The sequence below is a fragment of the Toxotes jaculatrix genome, chromosome 16, assembly GCF_017976425.1.
Source record: "Toxotes jaculatrix isolate fToxJac2 chromosome 16, fToxJac2.pri, whole genome shotgun sequence".
Lineage (NCBI taxonomy): Eukaryota > Metazoa > Chordata > Actinopteri > Toxotidae > Toxotes > Toxotes jaculatrix.
Window position 1 is genome coordinate 21,594,121 of NC_054409.1, and position 27,835 is coordinate 21,621,955.

The window sequence follows — 27,835 nt, forward strand, 5'->3', positions numbered from 1 at the left end:
GCTCCACTGAGGCCTAAATAATGGAGAGTTTTTAGCCATTAGCTTCATGGACCTATGCCAAACAAATGACTTTCCCATCAGCCTCAGGAGTCTTGTAATTTTTGGTGGTGATTAGCAAATGTTAGCATCTTAACATGCTAAACTAAGATGGTAAACATGGTAAACTTTATACCTGCTTAACATCAGCATGTTAGCATTTAGCTTTTTTGTTCAATGAAGAACACACATGTTCTGACTGTTGACAGTTTAATGTTACAGGATGTGCCTGCCTCAGACACGCCAACATGGACTCTGGCAGTGCCAAATGGGGCATATTGGAAGGGGCTATGTGGCAGCTGCTGATCTAAACTCACACAGCACTTATGCTGTGTCTTTTTTGTAACAGGCCTCACTTGGCCTATCTCGCTCCAGGAGACCAGAGGACTTGGCCTGGAGGCAGAGCACATCTCTCTACAGCTCTCTGCGTGGATCACAGCCAGATCCCCTGGAAGTGGAGTCACAGACCACCAATTCTAAACCTTTTAGATTGTGATTACTTATAAAACATGCAAATAATTCCTCTGTTGCCCGCAGTCACTTTAAGCTGCTAAAAAGTCCAGAAAGAATCAAATTAAAATGAAAACGACACAGAGACTTGACTATCAATGAGGTATCCCCTGGTTACGCAGCCCGTGGAAGCTAGGTTCAGTAGCTGAGCTGAATGTTGATGGTGCCTTTCAATAACGGACCAAGACCACTATAAAGAACAGAAAGTTGCCGCTTGTACGTCTCTGGAATTTCAGGGCTTGGACAGCACAGGGAAGTCCTTGGTATTCTGCGTATTAACTCAAACACACAAACAAGTGATGTGAAATTAAGACCGAGGCAGGAGGCCCTAAAGGTTGATCTCACCTGATTAACACTGGACATGAGAGCAGTTAGTGAGAATGTGCCCTGGTTTACCTCAGGTAGTTGCACTTCTCATTTCCCAAAGTTTCGAGGGAAGCTGAGCAAAATAAGGAAGTGCTCCAGCGTTTCAGAGGAAGTATTTGAGCTCAAACAGAAAATGGGACATTGTGGAGTAGGTGAGGGCCTGACAAAACCCATGTATAGTTTTTTTCCAGCTGCTGTTAAGACCCTGACCTTCAAATTCCTCTTAGATAAGAACAAAATCTTCTAAATGAACTCCAAAAATGTCTTACCAAATGATAATAAGATGCAGTGAAGACACTATAAACCCTTTTCACAACACACAGCACCAAACTGGGTGACATCATTGTTGCTGTGAAACATTCTTTCAGCCAAATATTTGTCTCCATAACGACATTTCTGAAAAATATCCAACATCTCATGTTGTCTGCATCAACAAATCTTCAATCACTATGCCGATAAACAAACTACGCTGACACTCTTCCCCAAACACCCCCGTCAGAATCAGAGGATCCTGCTGGAAGACAAAGATCTACCGACCACATCGTGTTTGCTTTGACCAAACCAAACCGAGACATGTGAGCTCACTCACTTTAGTTCACGATAAAAGGAGCCATCAGCCATCTGGGATGCAGGTATACAGCAAAAAGCCGCAGCTATTTTGGCAGATGTTTTGCAGTGTTGGTCTCAGTGTGTTTAAAATCACAGACTGCGGAGATACACTTGGCTCAGCACAAGAAAGAGCAGACACCCCCCATCTTCTTTCCCCACTCTTCTCTCTCAGTAACAGCATGTGACCGCTGGCACTGACCGGGACATCTGGGGTACTTCGACAGGTTGGTGACCTGAAGCTGCCGCTCTCAGTTACCCAGGCATTTGAAAGACAGCGAGAGAAACAAGCCGGACTTTAACACACTGGCAAAGTCCTGACCCAGACTCCAAACTTCAACTACATCAATCTATTTACTCTAATAAAAATGGGACTGGAAAAAATTACCATTGTCCATCCAAACACATCTGATCAGAGAAAGCAGATTAAATATTTACTTAATAATGTGAAGCAGGCCGGATCTCTGTGCTATGACTACATCTTCATAGACAAAGGAATTCCTAAGCTAGCCCCTGTAGTTGTGCACTTCCACCAGGCTCCCTCCAGGTACCATAACCTTTGAAACAAAACCAGGGCATGGAAAAATGAGATAACATAGATGTAGTTTTATATGAAGTTGTTCTGACAGATTTTAATAGATAAAGTTCCAACAAGCTGCATCTTGCTCTGCACACACAAAGATTATTACATTATTCCTAGTGAGTGCATTACAGTGTCTCCAACATACTACTGTCCTACGGTAGACCTACTGTCTACCTTCTCTGCTGTGCTACTTTCCAGAGCCATTCTATCAGACTGAGCTGAGGTGGAGCAGACATGCTCTGGTGGGGCTGAGCGTGTGACGTACTGTACACCCCGTGTGATTCACAAGCTGTCCATTCATACAATACACACAGATACAATGTGCACTGAGCAACACAAAGACACGAGGTGAAAGAAACAAACTTCCTCTGCTGCTCGAAAAACAGGACAGGAACAAAAACTTCACTCCGGCTCAGAATTTACACTTTTGAGTTTACTTCAGTGAGAAGGTGCACATGTGTGTACATCTGTTCGCACACACACACACACACACACACACACACACACACACACACAAGCTCCAACCGATCTGCTAGTCATTCATTGACATGATTTGGTTCGTAGGAATGTGCACCTGCAGTGCTGCGCAGTTGTCAACACAAATAAAATCATTCGGTACTAGAAATAGCCACAAGTGATCCGAGATCTAAAGATCACGAGAGCTCCACTGAGACTTTTCTGCTCATGTTTAGGCCATCAGGGTTCGATTCTAACAGAGTGATACTGAAGTAATATCTGGGACTGATGTGTGCATTCAGCCACGATGGGAAGAGCCAACGATCAATTCTCCCTCTCAGCTTCCTATTTGTCTTTCCACTCAAAACAAGAAGGCATGTGAGGCCACTCCAGAGAGACACATTGTTCTTACACTGAGCTTGCATCTCTCCTCTCTGCCTCTCAGAGATAAATAGGACAGTATCCTCTGCCAAACCAACCTAAAGATGTTTTACAGCACATTATGGTTTTCGGCTGACTTTTCGGTAAGTGCAAAGCTTATCTTCCTGGCCTTGGCAGCTGAATAAGATGCATTCTTCTCTTTTCTTTTTCTTTCTTTTTCTAGCTGGTTGAACATGTCACCTCACAGCAGGATAAGACGGAAAGAGCTTCCCCCAACACCAAAAGATATAATTATGTTCTGTGCTGTGGGTGCAAGGGTATACCAAAGAGCACAGAACTAACCCTCAAGTGGACTCCTCCACTAACACATTTCAGTTCCTACAGTAAATTTAGTATAGTGATATTTATACACTTTACCAGTGTTACAGTAAATGTGCAGCATTGGGAGGTCCAGCAGAGTGTTAAAGGGTCTTTATCAGTCCTCTTTGACAGCAGTTTGCTGACTGAACACCTTATTATGATTCCTCAGCACAATCACAGCCTAGTGAGACTTAGGCTCTTCATCCCATATTAACCCTGCCTGCTCTTCATCTTTGCCTATTATAGTATTAAGTGTAACTAAGTAATGCATGCCAGTCTCTGTTGAATAACATACATTTGTGTAACGCATTAAATCAAGTAGTCTCTACTATAAAATCAGGCTCCGCTTTTGTAAAAACAAGTATATCTGCCCTGAAATAAAATCCTTTAAGACAACATTCTTGGCCTCACCTCCTGTGCCACCCCAAGCTGAGCTTAGTGAGAGGTTCACTCAGGGAAACAGCAAAGGGAGGTGGAGAGAGTTATAAAACCCCACACAAGAAACTAATGAGGTATTATTATTATTATTTTGTTCTCGTTCTGGGTTTGTAGTGTGGATTTTTACCTGTCCAATAAGCTCTCTATAAAACCGAGGAGGCCCTGACCTTCCTTTTAATCATACTGTCTGGGTTTGCCTGCATTGCTGTGTCTGATATGGATGCAAATCAAAAAGCTACAAGAGAAAAAAAGCAGAGCGGTGATTGAAGATGAATGTGAATGAAACCAGAGAAAAGAATGACAGGAAGTTTGGGAAATTGTGAGGCATGACAGCTTTACAATCGCCTCCCAGAATATTTACCCAACGAGGACACCGTTCTGAATACGACTGAGAAACTATTTGCTCAGTGTCCTCAAATGAAAGATTCCCCTGTTCACAGAACATACTGTAAGTTATGGGGTCACACTATGAAGGGAACACCCGCACTGTCTGACTGAAGAAAGACTGTTTCTTTAGCCAAAACACATGACAAGCTATTCTCACTATTAGCAGCAACAAAAGACGCAGAGAGAACTGAGAAAACATGGGGAGCAAAGTCTGCGGAGGAGACAATACTATGGTGGGACACAATGAGAAGGACAGAGGGGACGGAGGGGAGAGAAACAGTAATATGGATGAATAAAAAAGAGGAAAAGTGCAGAAAAACAAAGAGGAAGAGAGGTGTCAGAGTGACATCCTGCAGCCTCAGGGCAGCAGGGGTCTGTCCATTGACCCTCTGTGACAAGAGCCAAATCTGGACACTAGAGAGAGAGAGACTGCTGCTATCCCAAGCCAAACCAAGCCAGGCCAAACCCAAAGGAGCAAGTCAGGCCTTGACTGAGTGGATGATTCCCCATTTGGGAGCGTTGGATATTCCCCTTTGTCTCCGTTTGCTGCAGAGAAAACTGAGCTTAAAATAAAAACTGATCACTACTAATGCGACCCAGGGCTTCCTGCATTTATGCAGAGTAGAAAATGCAGAAATACTGATGTCACCAGTGGTGCACATGGGCAAATATTCCAAAAAAAAGGGTAAATTTGTGCCCTCTGGTTTTGGTTTACCACTCCAGTTCCCTCAGCTGGACTTCCGTGACACAAGGATCCATAATAGATTTTTCAGAGCTTTTTTTTTCCCCCAGCTGGGCAGCTTCCTCTCTGCTCCTTCACCAACTCTACAGATTTCATGGGCAACACACTGTTATCTATGAATCATGCACTGCAGGTCCACGGCTCTTCCAAATCCCTTTATAATGGCGAGGAGCAAAGTGACTTCAGCGTTTAAGAATAGTGTGTGGTGCACCAGTTTTTTGTAAATTGGTTTAAAAAAGAGAAATAAGGCTGTAATGATAGAGACATGATGACTTTGTTCCATAAAAAGGACTCAGTCAGTCACGTTCTGCACTTCTGGCGAGCCTTTGGGTGTATCTATATTTACTCCGCAATGACCTCAGTTCATGGAGAATAGAGTATGCAGAGGGAATGGACTACTTAATTTCTTGTAGGCCAGTGTGTCTGTTTTCCTTTACACAACCCATGTACAGCTGTTTAAATTAAAGCACTGGCAAGGAGAGAGGGACAAAATGTAGAGAAAATTCAGATAACTAGTACAAAACACAGGATGTGGAAAAGTTCAATGCAGATAAAAAAAAAAAAAAAGATGCCTCACCGATTTCCTCTCGGTCTTGAGTTCCTGCAGGTAGCGTGAAAGCTCTGTGATGATTTGAGACGTTAAGTTCTCTGCTATAACCTCGTGTTGACCTGCATAGTCATTTAACTCATTAAGCGTGATCAGGAAGGATCGACAGAAGGTGTACCTGGTGAGAGAGAAGAAAAAGATATTAAAAGAAAAAAAATATATAGCTGCTAATGCAGTATTTTAACAACACAGTAGCAATAATAATAGAAGTCGACTGGATTTGGTTTGGAACATTTCTGTGAATCAGAAATGAACATCTTGAATTTTGAATAACTTTCTGGAGTAAAATTAGATGACTGATACCACTCTCACATCTGTCCATTAAAAACATGGCTACACTCACTATGTCTTCTTTGTTTAATATATACAAAAACCAATGTGTAAAAATATCAGTTTTGCCTTGAGGAGTGTTGTTTTTACAGAGACTTGATCACCAACTGAGCAGGCAACTGTCCAGTGGCCCCTAAAGCTGTAAGTGTTACTCCGTATTACTTGGGTCTGTGCAACTTAGGGAATATCAAGTGGTTCCCAAAATGTCAATCTGTTCCTTTAATTTATGTTGCGTGCAGGATCCTTTGTCTTACTTGCTCTCCTCCTCCTCTCGTGAGTTCTTCTTGGGTTGATACTTCTTTGATAAATTCCTGTAAAAACAGACAGTTCAGCATTATCAGACACTTCTTACTGTATCTTTCCTAAGAGGCCAATCTGCACCATTCCCATTATATTTCCCTGACACTGCCCATAAGGACCTGCCAAGGGATCATCCAGTACACCATTCAATCCAGCAGAGTGCTTTCTGCTCCCGCTCCTACATCCCCTCTCCTCCCTTCAGGTCATAAATCATCGCCCACAGGAGTATGCATGCAAAACCAGTCACCAGAAACAAGCATGCTTTTCTTATGCAGCCACTGCCCTTGATTTGACTCTGGCTGTATGTTGGTGGCACGAGACGAGTTGAGTAAAGATGAAAGAAAATATGTCACTGCGCTAGCTGAAGGTAAAGGAGTAATGTTGGGAATAGGACGCAAACAACAACCCTTATTAGTCTTTCAATGTCCTTCTCTCAATCTAGCAACTGTTGTGTTGTTTGACAGGCTGTAGTACATCGTGTCATGTATGTTTCATCATGACAGTGTGACACACTCACCACCCAACTGGAAGTCTGTCAGCAAAACATAATAACATGCACTACGCTCAGGTGGATTTGAGAGAACATTGTGTACTTATGCCTTCAGGCTCCTTTGTCTAATTAAAGAAAGTTGTTGTCAAGTTAAAAACAAACAACCAAGTGGTGTATGTACAAAAAAAAAAAGACACAACCAACACAAGCCATTGATATTTTAACTAAGACGGATAAAACTGACTGTTAGTGAGTCACACTGCAATTTTCCAGTCCTATTGTATGTACATACTACAAGTCAGTTCAGTGCTAATAAGACATTTATGTTGAGACAAACGCTATAATAAACAAGAAAGTTTGCAACAATTATTAGTACATCTTTAAAAAAATTACATTACTCCTGTCCAATTTTCCTAACAGCATCAAAACGATTAGTGTAAGTCACTGTTAATTGCTGTGAAAGAGCTGAAAACACTCAGAGGTAGCTGCCCTTGTTGTGAAATTATAGCACTTTACTCTCTGATGGAACCTAAATGCCTCAGCATGTACATGTTGTAAAGGGGCATGCTTAATTCCTGCTGAAATAAATAATGCATGTTAAAAAAAAAAAAATCATGTAATGTGTGTCTGCACTCCATCCAACTGTCTCTGCTCACATCCCCCACACCTCTCCTCCCTGTTGGTGTTTGCACTGTTGCTAGGCAGATCTATCTTTTGCCTCGTCCCTTTCAGCCCATCTCTAATTATAGTCCTAGTTCCCACTCACTCATTCAGATGTCAAATGTCATACTGTACAAGCCTGTTCCCTTCAATAACACGTTTAGGATTGTTGTCAAAATTACAGTAGCAGCTTGTATTTAATGAGGAGGGTTAAGGAGGTTTGTTGAGTGTATATTTGTGTATGTGTGTCGGGTTATGCCAGTGTGTACGTGTGGCTCTGTGTCTGGAAGATGAAGGCATGTCTAACTGGAAACTTACTGAAAGAAAATGCCGATACATACTGGTTGATAAAACAACCACAGACTCTTTTTTTTTCACCCTCACCCAGTCTCTTTTGTTAACAGGACTTTATTCCCACTGTGTTATGGATTATGCCAGACTGGAATTTGGGGGAGGAGGGGGAGGGGGCATTAATGCATTGCCCTGCAATGACTAGACTGAAGCATTGTGCATGTTTACACCAATGCAATGGAAGGGGATTATTCATGGATTAGAGCAGTGTGTGGTTGGTATGGTGACAGAAGTGGTACAAAGTAGTGTAACAGCCATAGATGTCATTCAATTGGGGAAGAATATAGGCTATTTCATATAGTTAAAAAACTTATTTGCAATTGCATAAAAAATTCTGAACCATACAGCTGGTGATCAATAATTACTGTTGGCAAAAAAGTCTTCTTTAAAAAGTCTAATAAAAGTCTAAAAAGAGAGAAGAGACAGAAAAATCACCTCAACAACGTGGACGAGAGAAAAGAGGACTCAAAGGGTCAATTCCATTAGTTTATTAGATCCAACAGCCTTGCGTTTCTTTTGGTTTGAGTGTGCCTGTTAGATTAAACCTGATTCCATGTGCTAAGTTGATTACAGAGGATAATTAGTCCTAAGGCACAGACAAGTAGCACAACAACAAAGAAGTATAGTGTGTTGGGAACATAGGAAAACCTTATGACTCAAGCTATCCTCTATCCTGCCTGGACGTCCTAATTTCCTCATTTTAGCCTCTTCTGACAAGTGTACCAATGTGGACATTCGTGTGTGTGTGTGTGTGTGTCTACCAGATAACAGACCCAGTTTGACAGCAGGCCCTCTGTGTAAGCACAGTGACTGAAAACATCCGCACCATCTGTGGGGGCCTGAAGTTCAATAAAAGCCAACCTGCCACGGCAAGATGAGGCCATCCCTGTTCTTTGGTCAAACATACTGTAGACAGATGCTGACTAATTGAATTATGGGATATCTGTATGTGTTCACATGCAAGTGAAAATCTGTGAGGGCACGTTACATTGGTCCACAATATTGGTTAAAAACACTGCTTTAATCTGGCTTTTAAGCAGTGTGTTATGGATAAAATGAAGAATTAACCATAAGTGAACAATACAATTTTAAGTAGTATGAGTGCACTTAAATACTTTCTGATCATCGCTCATTTGCTTTTTTTCTGTTGGACGTGTCTGTTTTTAAGTGTGAAAAGTTCATGGTTGCAGGCGTATGAGGGTAATACATGCATGTAAACACAGACAGCTAGTCCTATTATCTCAAGCTGACTTAATTCTCAAAAAAAGAAGTGGTGTGGTCTGTTACAGGGGTTTTCTATGTGAATCCTTGATTGGTATTGGCTAGTTGCAATGAATGGGGGGGTTCAATACTTAGGGCATTAGCCATATTGCCAGGCCTCTTTAAAGATGAGGATTGTGGATTTGGTGGTATCTCCCACTGTGTTGGGATCCTGGAGGTCTTAGGAGATGGATTCTCTCAATGCAGGACTGCTCATGCTCCCATCACTGCCCTTAAAAATCAGTGACTGCACCAAAACAGAGTGTGTTTGGAGAGAATCGGAGGGGGCGGAGCTAGCATGTGTGGTTGGAGGGGAAAAAAAATCTGGGTCAGACCTGGGGTTGATAATGCTGATACCTACTAGTCTCTATGGTAACACATGCTCTACCCCATCCCCCAACAACCTGACTTCCTCTTGCCTTGAATCCAGCAACAGCAACAGACAGCATGCGTGCACGAGCGAGGCAGACAGAGAGAATCTTTACAGACCAAAAAAAGAGAAAAGGATGAAGGGGGAGCAGACATCCTCCTCTGCTTGTTTATCTAGTTCTATACTTGCACAAAGCAATTCTGCTTCCCTGCAGAGAAACAACAGTGCCACTATGGAAATGTGATGCTTTTCATTATTAATATAACTGCTAACGTACTGCATCCCATATGGGAATTCTCATTTTAGGTCCCCCAGGAATTAGGAAGGCCAGAGGTCAGGGTCAGCTACGTAATGAGCTGGTAAGGATTCAGTCTCTTGTTTCAAGGACACCTCAGTAGGTCAAGTCCTGTTGTAACGAGGGATTTCTTCATCTAAGCCATCTGGATGGAAAACAATCACCCTAACTACTGCGGTGCAACCCCAAATATGGATCATAAGCCAGCTTGAGTACTCACCTAATTTGTTTTGCATAGTTGATTTCAATCTCCGATCTCTCCTTGACAAATTTGGTGTACTTCTCCACAAATTCGATCCCCCACTGTGTATGCTTCTCCAAGTTGTCAAACTGATCCTGCAGAAAAAAAGATGAAGTAATGATTAGATCATTCAAGCACAAAGGAAAAGGCAATCAGTCATCTTTTATAATACAGAGAGAGCATAATAACAGATTAAATCAACTGAGGACATCAAACAGTATATATATGTCTGTATACTCTATGACTCTTTGCACATACTTTACTCCACTTTGCTCCAGTGAGCATCAAATATTACCCAGTATCCATCTTGATATTTCAGAACTACTGAGAGAGATTCTTCCTAATCTTAAAAACTGCCCCTTGTAAATTCAACTTCAACTCAATTCAATTCAACTTTGTGCCTCATTTGTAGTGAGAATATTGTTTGTCTGGCTCTCCTCAACCCAAGTAATCAGGCACATACTGTACGTATATATCAGTCAGTGTGTTTATCCTCAGTCGCTGATCAGACAAAAGCATCCAGCCCACTCTCTTGGCTGCAGTTCAGACATTAAACACCTCCAAAGGTGACAGACGCCGTCCTCTAGAGACACCATTATTTTCAGCTACTGACGTGACAAGTGAGCTTTTTCTTGATTTCTTTAGTATTGTTTTGATGTCTGCCACAGAGGGTGAGTGTGGTTCATAGTAAAAACAGACACTAACAGCCAACTCTACTGATAACCAAATACAGCTGTTCAGGCTGGACTTATTATTCATGATTTGCTCATGACTTGGGAGGAAAAAATGAGCCACTAGTTGGCTGAGGTCATGTCTTGAAATTCACAGTTCAGAAAAGACAGTATTTCATCTGGAATATAAATTACTACACACACACCTTTCCTGACAATCACATGGTTACTTCTGAACGACAGCGTCGGTATTATTTCAAAGATGAACCAAAAAAAAAATGACCTTGGTGTAGCTCCAACAGTCCCCCATCCTCTCCTCTACCATGTCTGGAGACTTCCTCGGTCCAGCTTATAGTTTCGCTAGCATGACAGTCTAAGCTTGTCAAGTGTTAGGTCGAAAAGTCTCGACTGATTCTCTGAGCAAACCATGCAATGTACTTTATGACTGCTTGAAGCACCTCTGCACTAAAAGCATTTCCATATCAAAGACACAGGAAGCGGTTGTGGTGATGAAAACTTTGAGTTATATAATGGCCTACGCAGCAGTGCAGCACTTTGGAGGAGATATAGAATAAGATAAAGCTAAAAATGCAGGAAAATACACTGTCGTGAAGCCACAATATGTCATTTAAAGTGTGATGATATCTCTTGAACACCTTTGAAACAGCATTCACAAATTAAACAACTCTCAATTGAAGTACTCAAGGAAAAACAATAGAGTTCTTTGAGTGGGGGGGGGGGTGTTTCCAGTCTGCATTGTTAGTCAGTTTCAATGAGCAATCACTCATCAACAAGCCACTCAACAGAAGAATGACAAGATAAAACCAATTCACTGAAATTTACTGAAATAAGGAGGCAGCTCCTCAGCCTTGTCACTTCCAGTCTTTGGTTTTTTTTTTGTTTTTTTTTTGGGTTTCTCTGTCTTCATACACCTCTTGTTTTTCCTGTTTCTAAAACAAGCTTCCCTCCCCCTGTGACGCCCCAGAGAATGCTCATTCTCAGACCCATGTGCCAATTAAAGTAATCAAACAGCATTTACTTCACCATCACCAGACTGCAGCCACTGCTGGAGGAAAACACACAACAATCAGCACACGTCACTGCAGCCACATCATGCACATGAAACCCTCCCCTCCCCGAAACACACTCCTCCACACACATAACTCAGATTACCCTTTTCTGCAGGGGCACCATCTTATCCAACGTGTCTCAGCGTGGAATGTATTCCCTTTTGAAATATCTAGTAAATGTCCATCCAACTGAACTGCTGCCCATCCACAGCAGCACAACACAGGGCCGAGGTTACGTGAAAGAATGCATCCACGAGACCATTTCCAGGGTATCCAAAATCAGAGCAAGTGCAGATTAGTGAGAGCGTGTCTGGGCTGGGAACAATGTCCACCGACCCCGCTCTCACACAGTAACAAAGAAGCTGAGCAGTTGTAGCAGGTAACTCCCGAATGTCTGGAAAGAGGAAGAATCCCAGAGAGCAGGGGAGGAACCAATGCAGCAATGGCTCACTCACTCACTCACTCACAGAACACTCTGAATCTGAGGCCACGGCTGCCCACAGCATTCAGGCTTAATGCTCCATCAGGCGTAAGGTGGAATAAGTGGGATGGGAGAGGAGGATAGTGAGAGAGAGAGAGAGAGAGAGAGAGAAAGAGGGAAAAAGAGGGAGGGAGCTTGAAAGGAGTAGAAATGACAGAAGAGGCGGGATTACATGGGAGGGGATTAAATTCAGAGGGGGACCAGCATATGCTGCTGGGGTCTCTAAAACTCTGTCGCCGCCTTCACTGGACCATATTTTAAATCTAATAAAATATATATGAAATAAAACAAGAGCACAAAGGTTATGATCTCCAATATGATGAGCCATTGTGAGCTTATGAATCTTTGCTATTATCAGATGGGACAAAAAAAAAAAAAGGCAGCTGCTCAAAGGCAGCTGAAATGGAAAATTCATCAACAGAGATATTCCCCAGCATGAAGAGAAAGAGCATATTAATAAATAATGAAATGTGAATAAGGGAAATATCAAAGAAAACATTGCTTTATGTGAAGCTGTGCCAGACATGGGTGTGTACATGCAGTCTCCATGATATTCCAACTTGTAAATGTATGTTTTCCTGTACAAGTAACCAGCCACTATTTAGATATTTCAGATATTTCTTAAATTGAGACAGGCTGACATGAAATATGGATTCGTCCAAATGCTGAGATGAAGCTCTTCAACATTTCTTAGCTGTACTTCTGGCCATGATCTCGATTATAAACACATTTTTTTCCGAACCAAAGGCAGAGGTAAAGACAAAATCATTTTCCATTCATTCCATTTCCCTCCTACTTTTTTTTTCTGTTGTCGCTGCAGTGGAAACTGAACGTAGGACGCCAAGGATAGATGTGACCGTTCTCATTTATTCTGGTAAAAATATTTTCAGTAGGAAAAGATTGCTTACAAAAATTTGACTAACTATGTAAAATGAATGCTCTTTCCAGTTGGTCCAGTTAGCGTGTACATGCTGCATGCAAATGATTCAGCACCAGTTATCAAAGTCAAACCTGCACATGAATTTAAAAAAAATCTCCTCCTATGACCTTGTACCAAAGACTAATAACTCCTGCTCCTGCTTCCAGCTTACTTCCATTCTGTCATCTGCAGCCTCTGACACCTGACCTTGTTCTTGCAGGAGGGTATAAGTGGGGGATCCCTTCAGGAGACGAACCAACCCCACTTTGCTTGTTATTTCAGGACACAGTCCCACTCGCTGTGATGTATGCACTATTGTGGTAGGACGTGAAGAAAAATAAATAAAGCTACTCCGCTAAATATTTTTTATTATCCAGGAAATGGGAAACAGGTTCAAACTGAGAACAAAGGAGACACTTAGCAGTTACTAAATATGTGTAGGTTGCCCATGTGCTGTAAAAAAACAAAAACGTGCTTGTTTAAGGATCAGCCTCCTGATCTCCAACCCTTCCCTACTGGTGATGGGGATTATGGTATAGTTTAATGTATCAGACCTCCAGTTAATCTGGACTAATGCACATTATTTAGGTACCATTCCAGATCAGATCACTTGATCTCAGCCATACTGAGGACCCATTGACCTGCATCCCCACAACGCAGAGGTTTTCTCTCTTCTCCTGGCTGATGGCTTCCCTGTACCTGAACAACAGATGTAATCCTTACGATCTCCTTAATATCAAACCCTATTTTCATACTATTTACAATCTGCATTTTCCTACAATAGCCATTCAGTGTATTTACATTCAGAAGGGGATCACAGGAAAACTATGCAGGAAGAAACTATGCAGCATGTGATCATTCACTCAGTACTTGCGGTTTACTCTCTTTGTACCATGTCAGAGCTGTAATGGACGTTTTAATAATTTTGTCAGCCAATCATTTTTAATTTGGAAAAAAAAAGGTGTAACAGAACAAGAAGATGTCATCACGGTAAACTAAAATGTTTAGGATTAAGGATGACACAATTAACGTATTGACAAAAAAACACATTCCTGGCTTGTTAAGCAGCTCTAATGTTACTGCTGTTGATTTTTATTTTATTTTATTTATATTTTATTTTTATTTATCTCCTGTTGACAGATTGAGCACATGGAGGAGCACCTCTGTGACCTCACCACAAATTTCCTAGAGACATATGGGTTTCACATAATGATGCACCTGCATCCTCAGGACATGCTGATTCATGATGAAGGAATGCAGACAACACAAATTAAAAAGCACTTGACATGGACGTCTGTCTTTTCAAGAATAAATCATGGACGAAGAAACAAAAACAAAGAAAGAAAGATCTGGTGTAAGGCTGCTTCATACAAAGAACCAGAAAAGTGAACAGAACAACTGTGCTGTTTTAAAACCTCCGAACAAATGCTACTGGGGGCACTTCTTGTTTTATTACAGCCTTATCACCTCTGCAAAGGTTGGTTTGCTGCTCTGATGATCACAGCAAAAATCAATACACCATTAAAAAGACAAGAGAAGAGAAGACACTGAGCTGCTTCATTGCTCGACTGAGAGGAATGGACAGATAACAGGAAATCACTAATATGTCGAAAAGATGTTAGTCATGAAGTCCCACTTAACAAAAAGAACAACAGTTTGTAATCTGAAAAGTTTTGAGGTTTTTATTAGACTTTATTAACAGAAAATATTTACTATTGTTTGGTACTTTGCAAACCGTAAGAGAAATCTAGCCCAATCCATTTTTAATTGGTGGTGTAATAGTGCACAGATTGTAGCTGAATGTTATTATAGAGGATTTCACTGATGGGTGCATAGTGTGCCTAATTAGCTTTTGCAATGCCTGAACGAGGGTACAGGCTTGACATAGTTATTATCTGACCTCAGACATATAATAGCCAGAAATCGCATTTGTGGCTTTACTTTCATGTATAATTAGATTAATGTAACTGTTTTATCCATTTAAGCATTTAAATCTGAATTAAAATAAGCATTTTACAGTGTGCAAAAGTTGCCATTTAAGTAGTATTTTAATCCCTGCAAGGACAAGGAAAAAAAAACCTTATCTTTAACCTTTCAAAACTTCGTTTCAAGCTTTCGCAACTAGATTTCATACTTTCAAAACTTAGTTTCAAGCTTTCAGATTGTGTCACTGGTGATTATATGAAATCTAGCTCCTGACTGGAAACCTGTTGAGACAGAGAAAAGCAGACGTCACGCCAGAGTAGGGGGTAATCCACAGAGTCTGAGGGGACAGATGTTCCGTTGGAGAGAGGACAATGGGACAAGAGGCCTTTGTCTTTTTCTTTTTTAAATTTCTTTTTGTCTTTTTTTTAAATGTGTTTAGCAAGGTGCAAGAGCAGTAGGCTAGGTTGGGGGGGGGGGGAGGGGCTCGTGCTGAAGTCATCTAAACCCTGGCAAACTGCTCAGTAGAAGAGCTTACTTCTTTCCTGCTGACCAAGTCCATACCATTGATTGTTTGACACAGAAGAAAAAAATGGTGTGTCAAAAACCGTGACGACATAACTGAACGTGTCATACCCGAGACTACGTCTGTTCTGATCTGAGAGAAGACAGTTTCAGTGTTTCAACCAGTGTGGTTTTTATACTATTGTCAGTAAGAATTTTTACAGTAAACATGAATGAGTTATTTTTGGCACCTAGTTAGCTGACTAACCCCAAACTGCAGTGAGAATGAGAGAGGTGACAAAGAAACTGCATTCATCCAAAACTGTTCATTAGGCTGTGAGCGTCCTGCCAATTCAGCTGCTAACAAACAGCCCAATTGTTCAAGCAAAATAGCTCTGCCTTGACAAATAAGGCAAAGAGGTGGAAAATGACTAATGTTCTGGGGTTGTTCTTTTAGTGATTATCCAAACCTCTATATACATTTTCTTCATGACCATAACAGACAGGACACACCAGAGAAAAGACTCAGAGAAGCTCTGTGTTCAGCAAAGCGGAACCGCTGAAATCTGCTGTCGTGCACGAGTTGGTCAATGCAAAGCTTCGCTGTATCTCGCGACAGTGGGCGTCGAGCAGCAAGAACAAATATTTGGGGGAGATGCCAAACCCTCTCTCGGACACACACCGGGCTTTGTCCAAGAAAGCAGGGCGGAACAATGCCGCCATAGCCCTGTGTAACCCCTGTGTCAGAGACGAGTCACAGGAGAACAGACAGTAGACCCAAACACACAAAAACGCACGTGCACACACATAAACATCGACGGATGATAATGTGCTGGAGCACTGAATAGCTCGCCCTCAGCTATTTCAGGTTATTAAAGGTTGAGAATGACTTATCTGCCCCCTTGCCCACCCACCCACCCCATAATGAGGATTTAACACATGAATGCAAACCAATTATTTCTCCACAGCTCGCACAATTTACAACACAACAAATAAATACATGTGATCATATGTTTTATTTTTTTTTAAGTTTGATTTCAGTATTTGTTTTTCATATGCTAATTAAAAACAGGCCAAAGTGATAACTGAGCTGATATTTGCAAAGGAGATTTTCACTGTCACTACTCAGGATCAGTTACCAACTCTCTGATGTTATGCTATATGATATGCAAAATATTTCCCTTAAAGAAAAAAAAAAACACACACACACAGGTCCATAGGCAAATACCACATGCACACGCACAGACGCTCTAACATTCTGCAGAATATGAACAGCTGTTTGGGGCAGTGGGTGACCTTATGCATAAGAGCTCTTGTTTGCATGCCATGTAGATATTTATAGAAACAACACTTTTGCCTGCCTGAAATTTAAGCATGTGCGTTGGTGTATGGACACAAATATATCATGCTTCTGTGCACATGAAGTGTTTCTTCTCTCTGCCTGCCTGTACATGGTCCCAGTTGCTATTTAACCACTCCACCTTCGTCCATTTCACTTAGGAGTCATGGGCTTTATCATGTATGAGTAGTCAGTTTACAGTACCAACCCTTCTTAAGGCGGTTAGGCCACAGGAAATTGCTGCCTCTCAGCTGTGAGTCACAATAACTGGAAGGGTGGTCAACTGATTCATGGACATCAAAAAGAAACTTTTACTGCTGCATTTTTTTAAAGCTCTGCCCCTTGAAAACTAAACAAGCTGTCGCATAACAAGTTCTTAATTTTACAAAGCGGAAACTCTTTTCTCATCATATTGTGTAATGGCACAAACTGCAGATGTTGTATAACTGGCCCACAGCCTATGTTGTTCTTGCTTGTCACCGTGTGTTTGAATGGAAAGAACAAGTCCTCTGCTCACTTACAGCACTGGTCATTTTCATCTGCAGTAGCACCTGCAGATACTCCTCATAAGGACTCAGCTGGGTCTCTTCTTTTTGCTCTTCCTTTTCTGATTTCACAGAGCGAACGCTGTCCAGGAAAACAAAAAACTCACTTCTTCTGCGCAACATGGTCATGCTTTTCAAAACAGGAAAAAAAGGAGCCCGGAATGAAGTTAATCCATCTCAGAGGGAAATCATATGGTGGAAGAACAAGTCTCGGTCAAGCAGAACAGCGTTAACAGTTAACAGATCCTGCATATAGTAATGCAAAGACTGGATCCAGACATATCCTATGTCCTGGCAATGCCTAATCCGAGCACATATTTGTTATTCGAAGCACACAGAATCCAGGCAGAGCGCACGGTGCAATGAGAGGGAACAACAGAAATATTGTAACCAGTACGGAACTTGATTAAATGACGTTGTTATTAATCTGATTACTACAGCTCCCTTGTAACTGCCTTCACCATCCAATAGGCTGTTCTGGGGAATAATCCTGCGAGGCCAAACACACATTAGCCATTGTTCCCGCTGAGCTGTTTTTGTACTTTTTGGAGGATAAAGCTCTTTAATTCTTATATAACACTTTCTCTGGAATTGAGGAAAACTTTGAACTTTAGAATATGCCCAATATGTGAGAACTGCAATGACACCTTATATATGCTAAAATGCTAACACATAGCAAGCGATTCACAGGTCACGGGTCATCTCTTAGCCCATTAGCTAGATAACATTATATGGATATGGGCAGTTAAAGTAAATGGGATATTGATGGAGAAATTAATCCATATCAATACAATGGCATTGGCTGACATGGTGAGTGTTTGTAAACTTAGAATATCAGTGGCATGCAGCCCATAAAGTTTTCAAACCCATGTTCTATCAACATCAATAACTTATTGCAGATAGAGTATATTGGTATTAGCATTACTTATTTTTACACTGTAAAATATCTCGCTCAAAATGAACCTTGTTTACAATACTATAAAAAAATTGAAAAAATAAATCAATATCAAGACTGTCTGGTAATTGGCAAAGACTTTTTAAACTCCAGTCAGGCTAATTCCATGTCTTTGTCCAGTAGGGAAATGCTAACACATGCCATTACATGTGTGCAAAAGTGGTGAGTGAACACTGACTTCAGTGTTACTGTAATTGACACCCCTGCTCAGCTGCCCACTAATAGTATAGATGCTGCACATGGTTCAGGTGAATCTGTTGCCAAGGCTCTCATGCTATGTGCTGCTATGACTTGTCTCACGTACACATTTCCCTCTGAAGAACGTAATAAGTACATGTTCCTTTGCAGTTGGTCAAAATGGTGCCTTTATGATTACTATACTTCCTTGCCAATAGGTGTCAGTCTTTAAATGTAATCACAGCTGCCACTGAGCTTGTGGAATTTAAAAAAAAACAGCACTAGCTTATAATTAAGTACGTTGGCAAACATGATGTTAGTAAATGAGAGACTAGATTAAACATATTTGTATTTTGTGTGTTTTACACTTACACTGAGCTACATGTCTTGCTTACAGTTTCAGCTCATAAATAGATCCGTCTGATGCTTTTTCTGTCAGTGTCATGTAGGTCTTCTCCTCTTGCAATGGCTCTTTACTCACTACGGCTACAGCTTAATAACTTAGTTTCAAATGACAAGAGTCAAATTGCTCCCTTGAAGATCAAGTCATACTGCAGTCGGATCCATCCGGTCATGTGCCAACTATGTATTGCATTTCTCTTTTGAGTCTCAGACCACTTCCTGTGTGTATGGCACCGACTCCTTTGTGTTGCTGTTGTTGTATTTACCTACTTAATTTAGTTCAATTACCTTAGATACAACAGAAAGGCATCATAAGACAAAATGAAAGTCATGCAGGAAAGTATGTCTAGTACAGTCTGTGAGCAGAGTCGCCGTTTTAAACCAAAGCATTGTATTTTGTGAGACTGGTCTGAGGGAGTTAACACTAATAACCATATAGTTGTGCTTGGTGCTTGTGGTTGGTCCTGCACTAGCACTGTTAGCACTGCGGGCGGCAGGAGCAACAGTTTCTCTGAATTGTGTGGCAGCACTTTCACTCCACCCTGTCATGCCTCATCTCAGGATATGAGTAAAGATGGCATTTCTTAAGAGTCAGCCTGACACAGCTAGAGGGTTGCTCATCTTGGACAGACTCACAACGATCTAGCTTTGAGCTGACGCTGCCTCTCAATAGTTACAAAAGATGTGAGGCTAATTCTTCCACTATAAGAGGAAAGATATAAGCTGGGAAACATTCACAGCAAGTATCCATTAACATCTGTCTCAGAGAGCCTGGGAAAGGGGCAAGCTAGTGAGTCAGCTTGGTGAAAAAGGAGAGAATAAAACAAAAACACAGCAAATGAGAAGATTTAGAGAAAGGCAATGAGTGGGCTGGAGTAAATGTTGGACCTACGTTCTGCAGTTAGGATATTTTCAAGCAGTGGGAGACAAATGTGTGGTAACTGCATGAGCTGCACGAGCCAGTTTTCATTATGGCTTTGACTCACTGAACACTGAGCAGCCACGAAGTAACTGCTAAAAATCTTCACATGCTACCAACCATATCTGTTGACCACATCTGGTCTCCTTTTCAGGAGGCAAAATAACAGACCTCTACTGTCACAAAGGCAGCAAACTCACTGTTTCTTGGCCTCAGAGACATCCCCTCACTTCAGGATCACAAAAGAGGACAGATGCAGGACTGAAATAACAGAGCTAATAGAGTCTACACTAGAATTGTTAGCACTTAAGCAAACACACTTGTGGTAGATGTATTTGTTAGCTAGCTGCAGCAAACATCTGTGCTGTCAAATCCATTTGCTCTTGGGGACTAATAAATAAATAGATAATAGATAAATAAATAGCACAAATAAAAGAAAAGGTCTCTTCACATTCAGCCCTAGCACACATTTATTACTTCCTTAAGCACACAGGGAAGTTTCCTGCTTACTTTTCATGTTCTACGTGTGCAGATAGTTTCAAACCAGGAAATATGGCATTTGTTGCTGCTATTTATTCCAAATGTACATGTTTTTCATTTTTAATAAAGTGAGACTTCGTTGCCCATGCTTTTCAGGAGCTGAATACTTCTGTCATGCTATGCTAGTTTTTTTAGAAGCTACACAGCTTTGCCTACAGTGAGGTAACCTTTAGGCATGAGCAGTTTCAAAGGGGAGTCTGCATAAAAACGGAGGCTGTGTCCTCCACCTTGAATAGCTATAAAACAGCCAGCAAAGGAGGAACAGATCAATCTCTGCACTTTCGTTGTTGAGGGAAACTTAATGCTGTCACAGCCTGAAGAACAAATGACACTTGCAGTATCTGGTACAAGATAGCAGTAATTAGGAGGACATAGGCTTAGGCTGTAAGGCTTAGGTGACAAAATGTCAGAGCTCATGTGACTGAGGCCCATCAATGGTATAATTTCCACTGTAATTTCCACAGCAGTGATTAGAGGCTGAATTTACAAATAACAGAAGAAGCAGCGACTAAAAATTAGAGGCTGTGGCAGTATGTGATGGGAAGAATTGAGTCACCTTCTCAGGATGACAAAATAGTTGACCTCTCCTCAGTTTTGAGGAAGGACTACACTTGCAGTCAGAAAACGCCTGGAACAGAATATCTCAATTAATTATTTGGCGTATAGACAATTAAAAAAAAACAAAAAAAAACAGCAATAAACGCTTGTCTACAACTCAGAGATATTCAGTTTGCTATGATGTCAAGACAATAAGAAGCTGTGAGCTCTCACATTTGAGAGGACTTTTGCTTCAATGAATGACTTAGATGATCAAAAGGTCAGACAAAGAAATGCCTCTTTATTGCAATTCATCTGCATATCTTACCACGTCCTTGCCAATGTGAACCTACTCTGTTTGAAAAGCCCGTCACCTACCCCCTCTCTTTCTCCTTTCTTTCTTTCGTTCCCCAGGGTGCAGTCTGAACCTTCAGATCAAGTGTGGATCCATTCATCTCCATTTCACCATCACAGGGGCTCAAAGAAAGAGGTGAAGAGAAAATGGGCTTGGGGTGGTTTCACTGAGTCAGCAGGTGGGTGGCGATGAGTATAAGATTTAATGTGAGGGGGTGCAGGGATGTCTGTCGCAGTCTGCCAAAGGTTTCAGTCGCTCACCCCCCCTGAGTCCAGCACACTGACAGAAGGAAACAAACCAGCTCACGTTTCAACCCTGGAAGTGGCCTGAATGTCAAGTGAGCAGCAGGGGATGAAGCTGGCTGGACCCTGGGGGCGTCTGAGTCAAGATGAGATACAACAGCAGAAAACACTGAGGAAATCTCAGTCTAACACCAGGCTGCTCCAAGCTCAAGCTCAGAATAACACTACCAGGAGATCAGCCCCGATATCTCACTGCCATGAAGGCAGGACTGAAATCCACACAAACAAGACCATGAGGTTTTGATTGAACTGTGCTGCCTGTGCCCCTCTGGCAAAGTCTGGAGCACCGCTTAACAGCATGAGAGACAACAAGAGACATTTAAAAGGCCTCTCCAGACAATTCCACTTTCCCTTCTCAATTACATTAGGGGCGATGGACAACAAATAGGCATGTGCCTACAAATAAAGAGATGCAAAACAGTAACAGATATTCACGCCTCAGCTGACACTGAACAAACAAAGCAACGCACCATTTGAACCATATAACTGTCAAAGTAGGTTCAGTCAGGGACGACACGTGGGCCAGTTCTGATGACCCATGTGAAGTTCAACTCACCTTAAGCTGCTGCTCTTTGAAAAGAGTTTCAACCTTGTCCATGTTGCCTCATCAATTAACTGTGCGACAGAGGAGGACACTTTTACATCCTACAGCCTACGAAGAGTGAGCTCCCACGTGAAACTTTGGCGAACGTAGCTCACATCCAGTTCCCAAACCAATCACACGAGAGAAGTGAAACACTCAAGGTGTGACCGTGGAAAGGTGAAGAAGTCACGTTGTTAACGCAGAGCCACATAATTACATTTTAATGCACTGCTGATATTTAGTCTGCAAATTTTGCGTCAGCGTGTGGTACAACCACCTGTCTGTTTGATCTTCTTTCACAAGACAAGTTTGGCCTGGTTAGTGGCACCTCTGTTGCCTGACAGTTCTAACTCTGACATCCGAGCCACAAAAGGAAATACTTCTGAGATGTTACAGTCTCACGGACTTTCTTCAGCATTTCACGCACACATATCTTGATTTAGAATGGTTATTTGGAGTGTAATGGCTCTATAGTCAGTTATGAAACAGTCATTTATAATTTCATGTTTTTTTTTTCTGACCTCTGTTCCACTGAGAAACAGTCACATGTTTCACCACACTTGACTTCCTTCTTCCTGGTTGCGTTTGTACATAATGCCTCTTTTGGAAGGGGTTTGGGGTCCTTATTGTGCACGCATGTGATGCTGATTCATTTACTTTGTCCTCTGTGCTTGCACAAAAAGAAAACAACTGGCATTTCCTAAGAATCTGCCCAAAACGCTGCTGTCTTCCAAGTACATTTCAGTACCCTGCACACAAAATGTGACGAAGTTTTGTAACACTTCCGTTGGTAACGTTTCAAGAACAGGATAGTGATGGTGATAATTTTCATGGCAGCAAACATTCCCACAGTCTGTCTTTAAGAACACACTGAAGGCTATAATCAGTGCTATGATGTTGCACCAAAGGCATTCGACATTTTGGAGTCTATCAACTGACTGTTGCGCTTTACTCATGGTGACTCACAAAGTCTAAACAATAGAGGTCCACCACACTCATTTCTGTTTATTTATTTACCCAGTTTGTCTGAATGTGAACATGCTTTTCCAGCCATAACCTGCCCCACATTCACAATATCCTATCAAGTAAGCTGCTTGATCAATGTATTTTGATTCAGTTCAACTCAGATTCAACTTTGTAATAAAATTTCAATTTCATCAAACAGTAATGAGGAGGAATATCAATCCATGGCCTGTTTGCACTACCTCACCACAGCATGGCTGCGAGAAGCCCTGCTCAACTGTGACTCCACTTACTGAAATATCATTTACTTTCCTGTTCACAGCAAAGAACAACAGGATGAGCCTGATAAAAATGTGTTGTGCACGTGGTGCCTCGTCCTCCATCTGTCACGTTGCACCATTTCATTTTTTTATCTAACCAAAAAGACAGTGATGATCATAAATGCCGTGAAAATGAATCTGCCATCCAAAATACTGGCTCTTGTTCTTAAAACCATTAGAGGAATTAGAAGAATCCAGAATAGCTAGTGTACAAATCAGGATAATTTAGGATTTTGCTGCAATGATTTGTTGACAGTTTCAGTTTGTTGAGCAGCAGCTAAACATTATATGATTTCAGCTCCTCGGATGTAAGGATTTGCTGCTTTTCTATGTTTTATATAAATATAAACTAAATGTCTTTGGATTTTGGACTGTTAATCGGACAAAAGCATTTGAAGACATCGCCTTGGACTCTGGATCATTGTGATGAGTAGTTTATTCTCTGTTTTTTGACATTTCATAGACCAAATCAATTTATTGAGCAAACAACTGGCAGATTAATTTGCTAATTGAAATAAGTGTTAGTTGCAGCCCCACTAATATCTGCTAAAGGTACCTGTTTCCTAACCCACAAACATCCTGCTCTTGCTCTGCATAAAAGTGTGGGTGCTGCCATAGTGCTGGTGCTTTGCTGTTTGATCTGGTTTTGGACAACACAAAAATAAGCTGTGTGCATTCTCCAGCAGCAGCAGCAGCAGCCACCTGTAGAGTATTGCTGAACAGCTCAGTCTGCTGCTCTATAGCTGGGACTAAGATTAAAGAAACAAGTGTCTGGATTCCATTCAGCCTGCTAAGGAAAAAAAAGAGAGCATCTGGTTGTAATACATTATTCTCTGCAAAAGCGCAGCCTCTGTTTAAAAAACTTGCAAACGTTTTCCAGACTTAAGGTACACATGAAAGCTTGTAAAGTACCTTCAGGCTGCGTTCGCTTTGCATGACTACCTGGGCAGCAGCGTTTCTCGGTCAAGCGTCGCAGTAGTAAAGTAAAACTGCACTGACATCACTGGGAAAATGCAAAGGATGCGGAGTACCAGTGCTTTTCTCTGTGAACTTTGGACCAGGTAAATTAGTGGAGAATTTGGAGCACCTCCCCCTGCTCCATTTTTTTTTCTTAGAAAGGAAAACACATCCCTGATTCAACTATCGCCAGAGCCATTTGCTGCTTGGTAGAGGAAAAACAAATCTAACTCATAATATTGACTTTTTTGCAGTTTTATCAGAGAAGAAAAATAAGTGCTCTATTCTGCAAGTATTGTGAACAGGCGTTGTGCAGAATCAGTAGAGGACAGATTAAAAAGTAAGTTCAATAAATTAAGATATCCCTTAAGCTGAACAACCCATGTAAAACAAAAACTGTCGTTGCTTGCTGTGTACATACAGTAAAAAGGGTGTAGCATGAGCTTAAATTATTAAAATCTGAAATGCACTTTTGCACTGGCACAAAAAAACCCATATAAAGAAAACATACCACCATTCATTCAAAACGTACAGTGAATCGTGCAACAACAAGCTAGCACATCTGCCAGGCTGTTGGTCAGCACACACTGACAGGACAGGAGAATGACTGCTTTCACAGTGGATCATTTCCACAACAAAACAACAACATGAGCCACTGAAACAAAACCCTGACAGCAGGAATTCCACTCACCACAACAGCTTATTATCAAGTCGTAAAAATAGTTCAACACAGTCCTGTAATCTTCATCATTACCGTGCTGTAGTTTACAACACGTTGCCCTTAAATGTGTGAGTATGGGTCTGAATACAGGAGGAATAACGACTGGTGCAGTGGCTGGCTTGATAAGGACTGCTACCGGATTGTTCTACTTTAAAGGGAACTTGAGTGGGACTTTGAAAAAAGAAAAGTGGCACCATGGCACAGCAGTTTATCGTAATAAGATCACTGGACTTCTGGCTTTTGGTTGCCTGATGAACTAAATCTAATATTAATAAGAAATAGAAGACAAATAAGATAAAACTAAATGCAATTTGCAGTCGACTCTAACACTAATATATCACACATTAATGTTTGTGCCCCATGTTTTGGGGGGTAGGTTGGGGACTATTGTGAATAAAAATTTAAAAATGACACAAGATATTTGTCATAAAACTACGTCTCGTTTTTCTAGTGGTGATGATTAACAGGCCTACTATATATAAAGTCAAATTAGCAATTTTAACTTAAGTTCAATAACCAGTTACAGTGGAGCTTCAATTCCCTTTTGTGTGCAGATAAATTAAAAAAAAAAAAAATTATCGTCCTCATCTGCTTCCTCTACTGACAGCCAGTCAGCCTGTGAAAGGTACCAGCCTTTTTTTTTTTTTTACATATTTTATCAGATGACCACAGTAACATGCACATACAGCCACAACAACTTAGCACTGCAGTGACAGTTATGCTATCTGGAGAGGGTGTGTGTGTGTGTGTGTGTGTGCAAAGCGTGGTCTGAAATGCCCCAGTGTAAACTAAAATGGATGTTAAGCTAGCTGCGGATTTTCGCCGTTACCCCTCCTTGCTAACAACAACAACGCCGTGTCACATTTGATATTGAGTGTGTGTGTCTGTGTGTATGTGTGTGTGTGTGTGTGTATGTATGTATGTGGGTGGGGGGGGGTGTCACACACAAAACACTAGTCGCAGCTGCCGACATGAGAGCAAAAATACACAAGGTTCAGTGATTACCGCTACAAATTAGCCCCCCGTGTTGGCTAACATCCACAAAGCGGCGCACACAGAAACGTCGTTTTAGCGGCAAAAGGAAGAAAAATATGGAGGCACTGCGCCTCGTCTCTGACATGTTTTTTTTTTTTAATGTTATGTGAGAACCGTTATGACCACAAGACAAGACTCACTAACAAAAATAGTGAACAGACGTTACAAGTGCACCGAGACTCACCCATAGCTCTGACCCCCAGCTCATGGTTTCAGTGCGATGTCCTCGGAATAATCCACAACTCGGACGAGGTGTTTTCACTACACACAGACGTGATTTGTGCCTCTGTGGTGTTCGTCTGTCAGCGACCGTGTGGTGAAAAAAAAACGGTCCTCTGCTCGTAGTTTTTTTTTTTTTTTTTCTAGAGCCTCATCCTGTCTCATACAAGATGGCCAGGAGCTGCTGCATAATCTTCAAACAGGATAGTCTCGCTATATGCAGCGCGCGGGCACGCGCCTCAACCCGATGACAGCTGCTCCTGCGCGTGCACAGGTTAAAAAAAAAAAAAGGTTGGTGATGGTGATGATGAAGGTGGTGGTGGTGGTGGGGGGTGTCCCTGCAGGGGCTGCCCAATAAAGCCTTTACCAATATCTCTGCTCACTCACTATCCGCTGTGCTTTTTGAAATGAGGCTTGAATGCTGGAGGAACACAGGGCGGTGGTGGTGGGTGGTTCACAAGGGTCACCACCCATGGCAGATGTTTCACTGAATAGCCCCAGAGGGTTTAATGCTAACTTCTGGGCAGCCAATCCTGCTTTCTCGATTCTGTCTTCAGGTCTCTCTCCTTGATAAGGTAGTCATGCATGGCGCTGACAACACCCTAGATTTACTTAACACTCACCCCACAAGCCGCCGCAAGCTTCCACTGTGCACACAGGATGTTGCGTTGAAGGTGCAGAGTTTACAAACTATGGTGCGCCAGGCATCAGGAGACGTCTGTTCAGCCGAGCAGGTGGTAAACGGCGTCGTATCAACCGCTGGCTGCTTTGTTTATTATGACAGGATATGAACTGTGACCAGATATTTGCTGTCGAAATGTGAGACACCTATCGGACCCAGATTTAATGCCAAAGTTCAGTGCATTTACATCTTTAGGTTTTTTTTTTCTAATCTCTGCATTCAGTGACAAGGACACCGCACAGGTGTAAGTGATCAAATTAACGATACTGTGCATCCGGGCTCACTGCCACACACAATCAATTGAACGGAACTGAGCAATCGTTAATGCTACTGCCGACACCAACTGAGTCAAAAGATTTGGATGTTAAAAAGGCCTTTTAAGTCAGATATCTCAGTATGTAGCATATTACCAACATGTCATGAATGAATGAATGAATGAATCATCATGGCCACCATGATTATTGTGATGAATTATGTGAATCATTACATAATAATCTTGAAGTTTTAAGGTGATGATCCCTTTAAATCGTGAAGTCCAATGCACTGTCAATGCTATGGCCAGTAATACTACAACAACACTGCCACCTACTGGTTAAAAATTTTAAAGCCAGACAGACGCCACTGGGAGCACTATGTGTAGATCAAATGTTCTTTTGAAATTATTCAGCAGGACCAAACCATTCAAGCCATGCATGCAATTACGTCGTGGTTTGTGCTTCCAAAATTACACAGTATTAGATCTGCTGCACTCAAACATGCCGGAAAGGATCATTAACACGTTTTTGCTCATTTGCAACAGATCATGTTTACTTAACATTCCTGCTGACCACTTCCCAAATGTGAACCACACATTTTTAGATGTTTTGAACATTGTTCCAGGCAGCTATTTTCCCCCATAGTACAGCATCAAAATAAATTTGTTTAGAGACTTAAAACTTGGCAAACAC

The 27,835-nt window shown here is 41.6% G+C and overlaps 1 protein-coding gene across 9 annotated transcripts in view; it reads right to left on the reverse strand.

Annotated features, from left to right (window-relative positions):
- LOC121195074 (formin-binding protein 1) overlaps positions 1-26,726 on the reverse strand; it is a 52,388-nt gene extending 25,662 nt beyond the window's left edge. For 7 of the 9 annotated variants that reach the window (XM_041058276.1, XM_041058281.1, XM_041058280.1 and 4 more), the window contains exons 1-4: positions 10,724-10,845; positions 9,749-9,864; positions 6,057-6,113; positions 5,443-5,590 (exon numbers count right to left, since the gene is read on the reverse strand). In XM_041058276.1, coding sequence (XP_040914210.1) covers positions 5,443-5,590; positions 6,057-6,113; positions 9,749-9,864; positions 10,724-10,765 — 363 coding nt within the window. In that variant the 5' untranslated portion in view covers positions 10,766-10,845. Of the gene's footprint in view, positions 1-5,442; positions 5,591-6,056; positions 6,114-9,748; positions 9,865-10,723; positions 10,846-21,964; positions 22,082-26,171 lie in introns of those variants that run through there. The other 2 variants (XM_041058277.1, XM_041058274.1) reach the window with 2 other exon arrangements.
- Between the last annotated feature and the right edge of the window lie 1,109 nt (positions 26,727-27,835).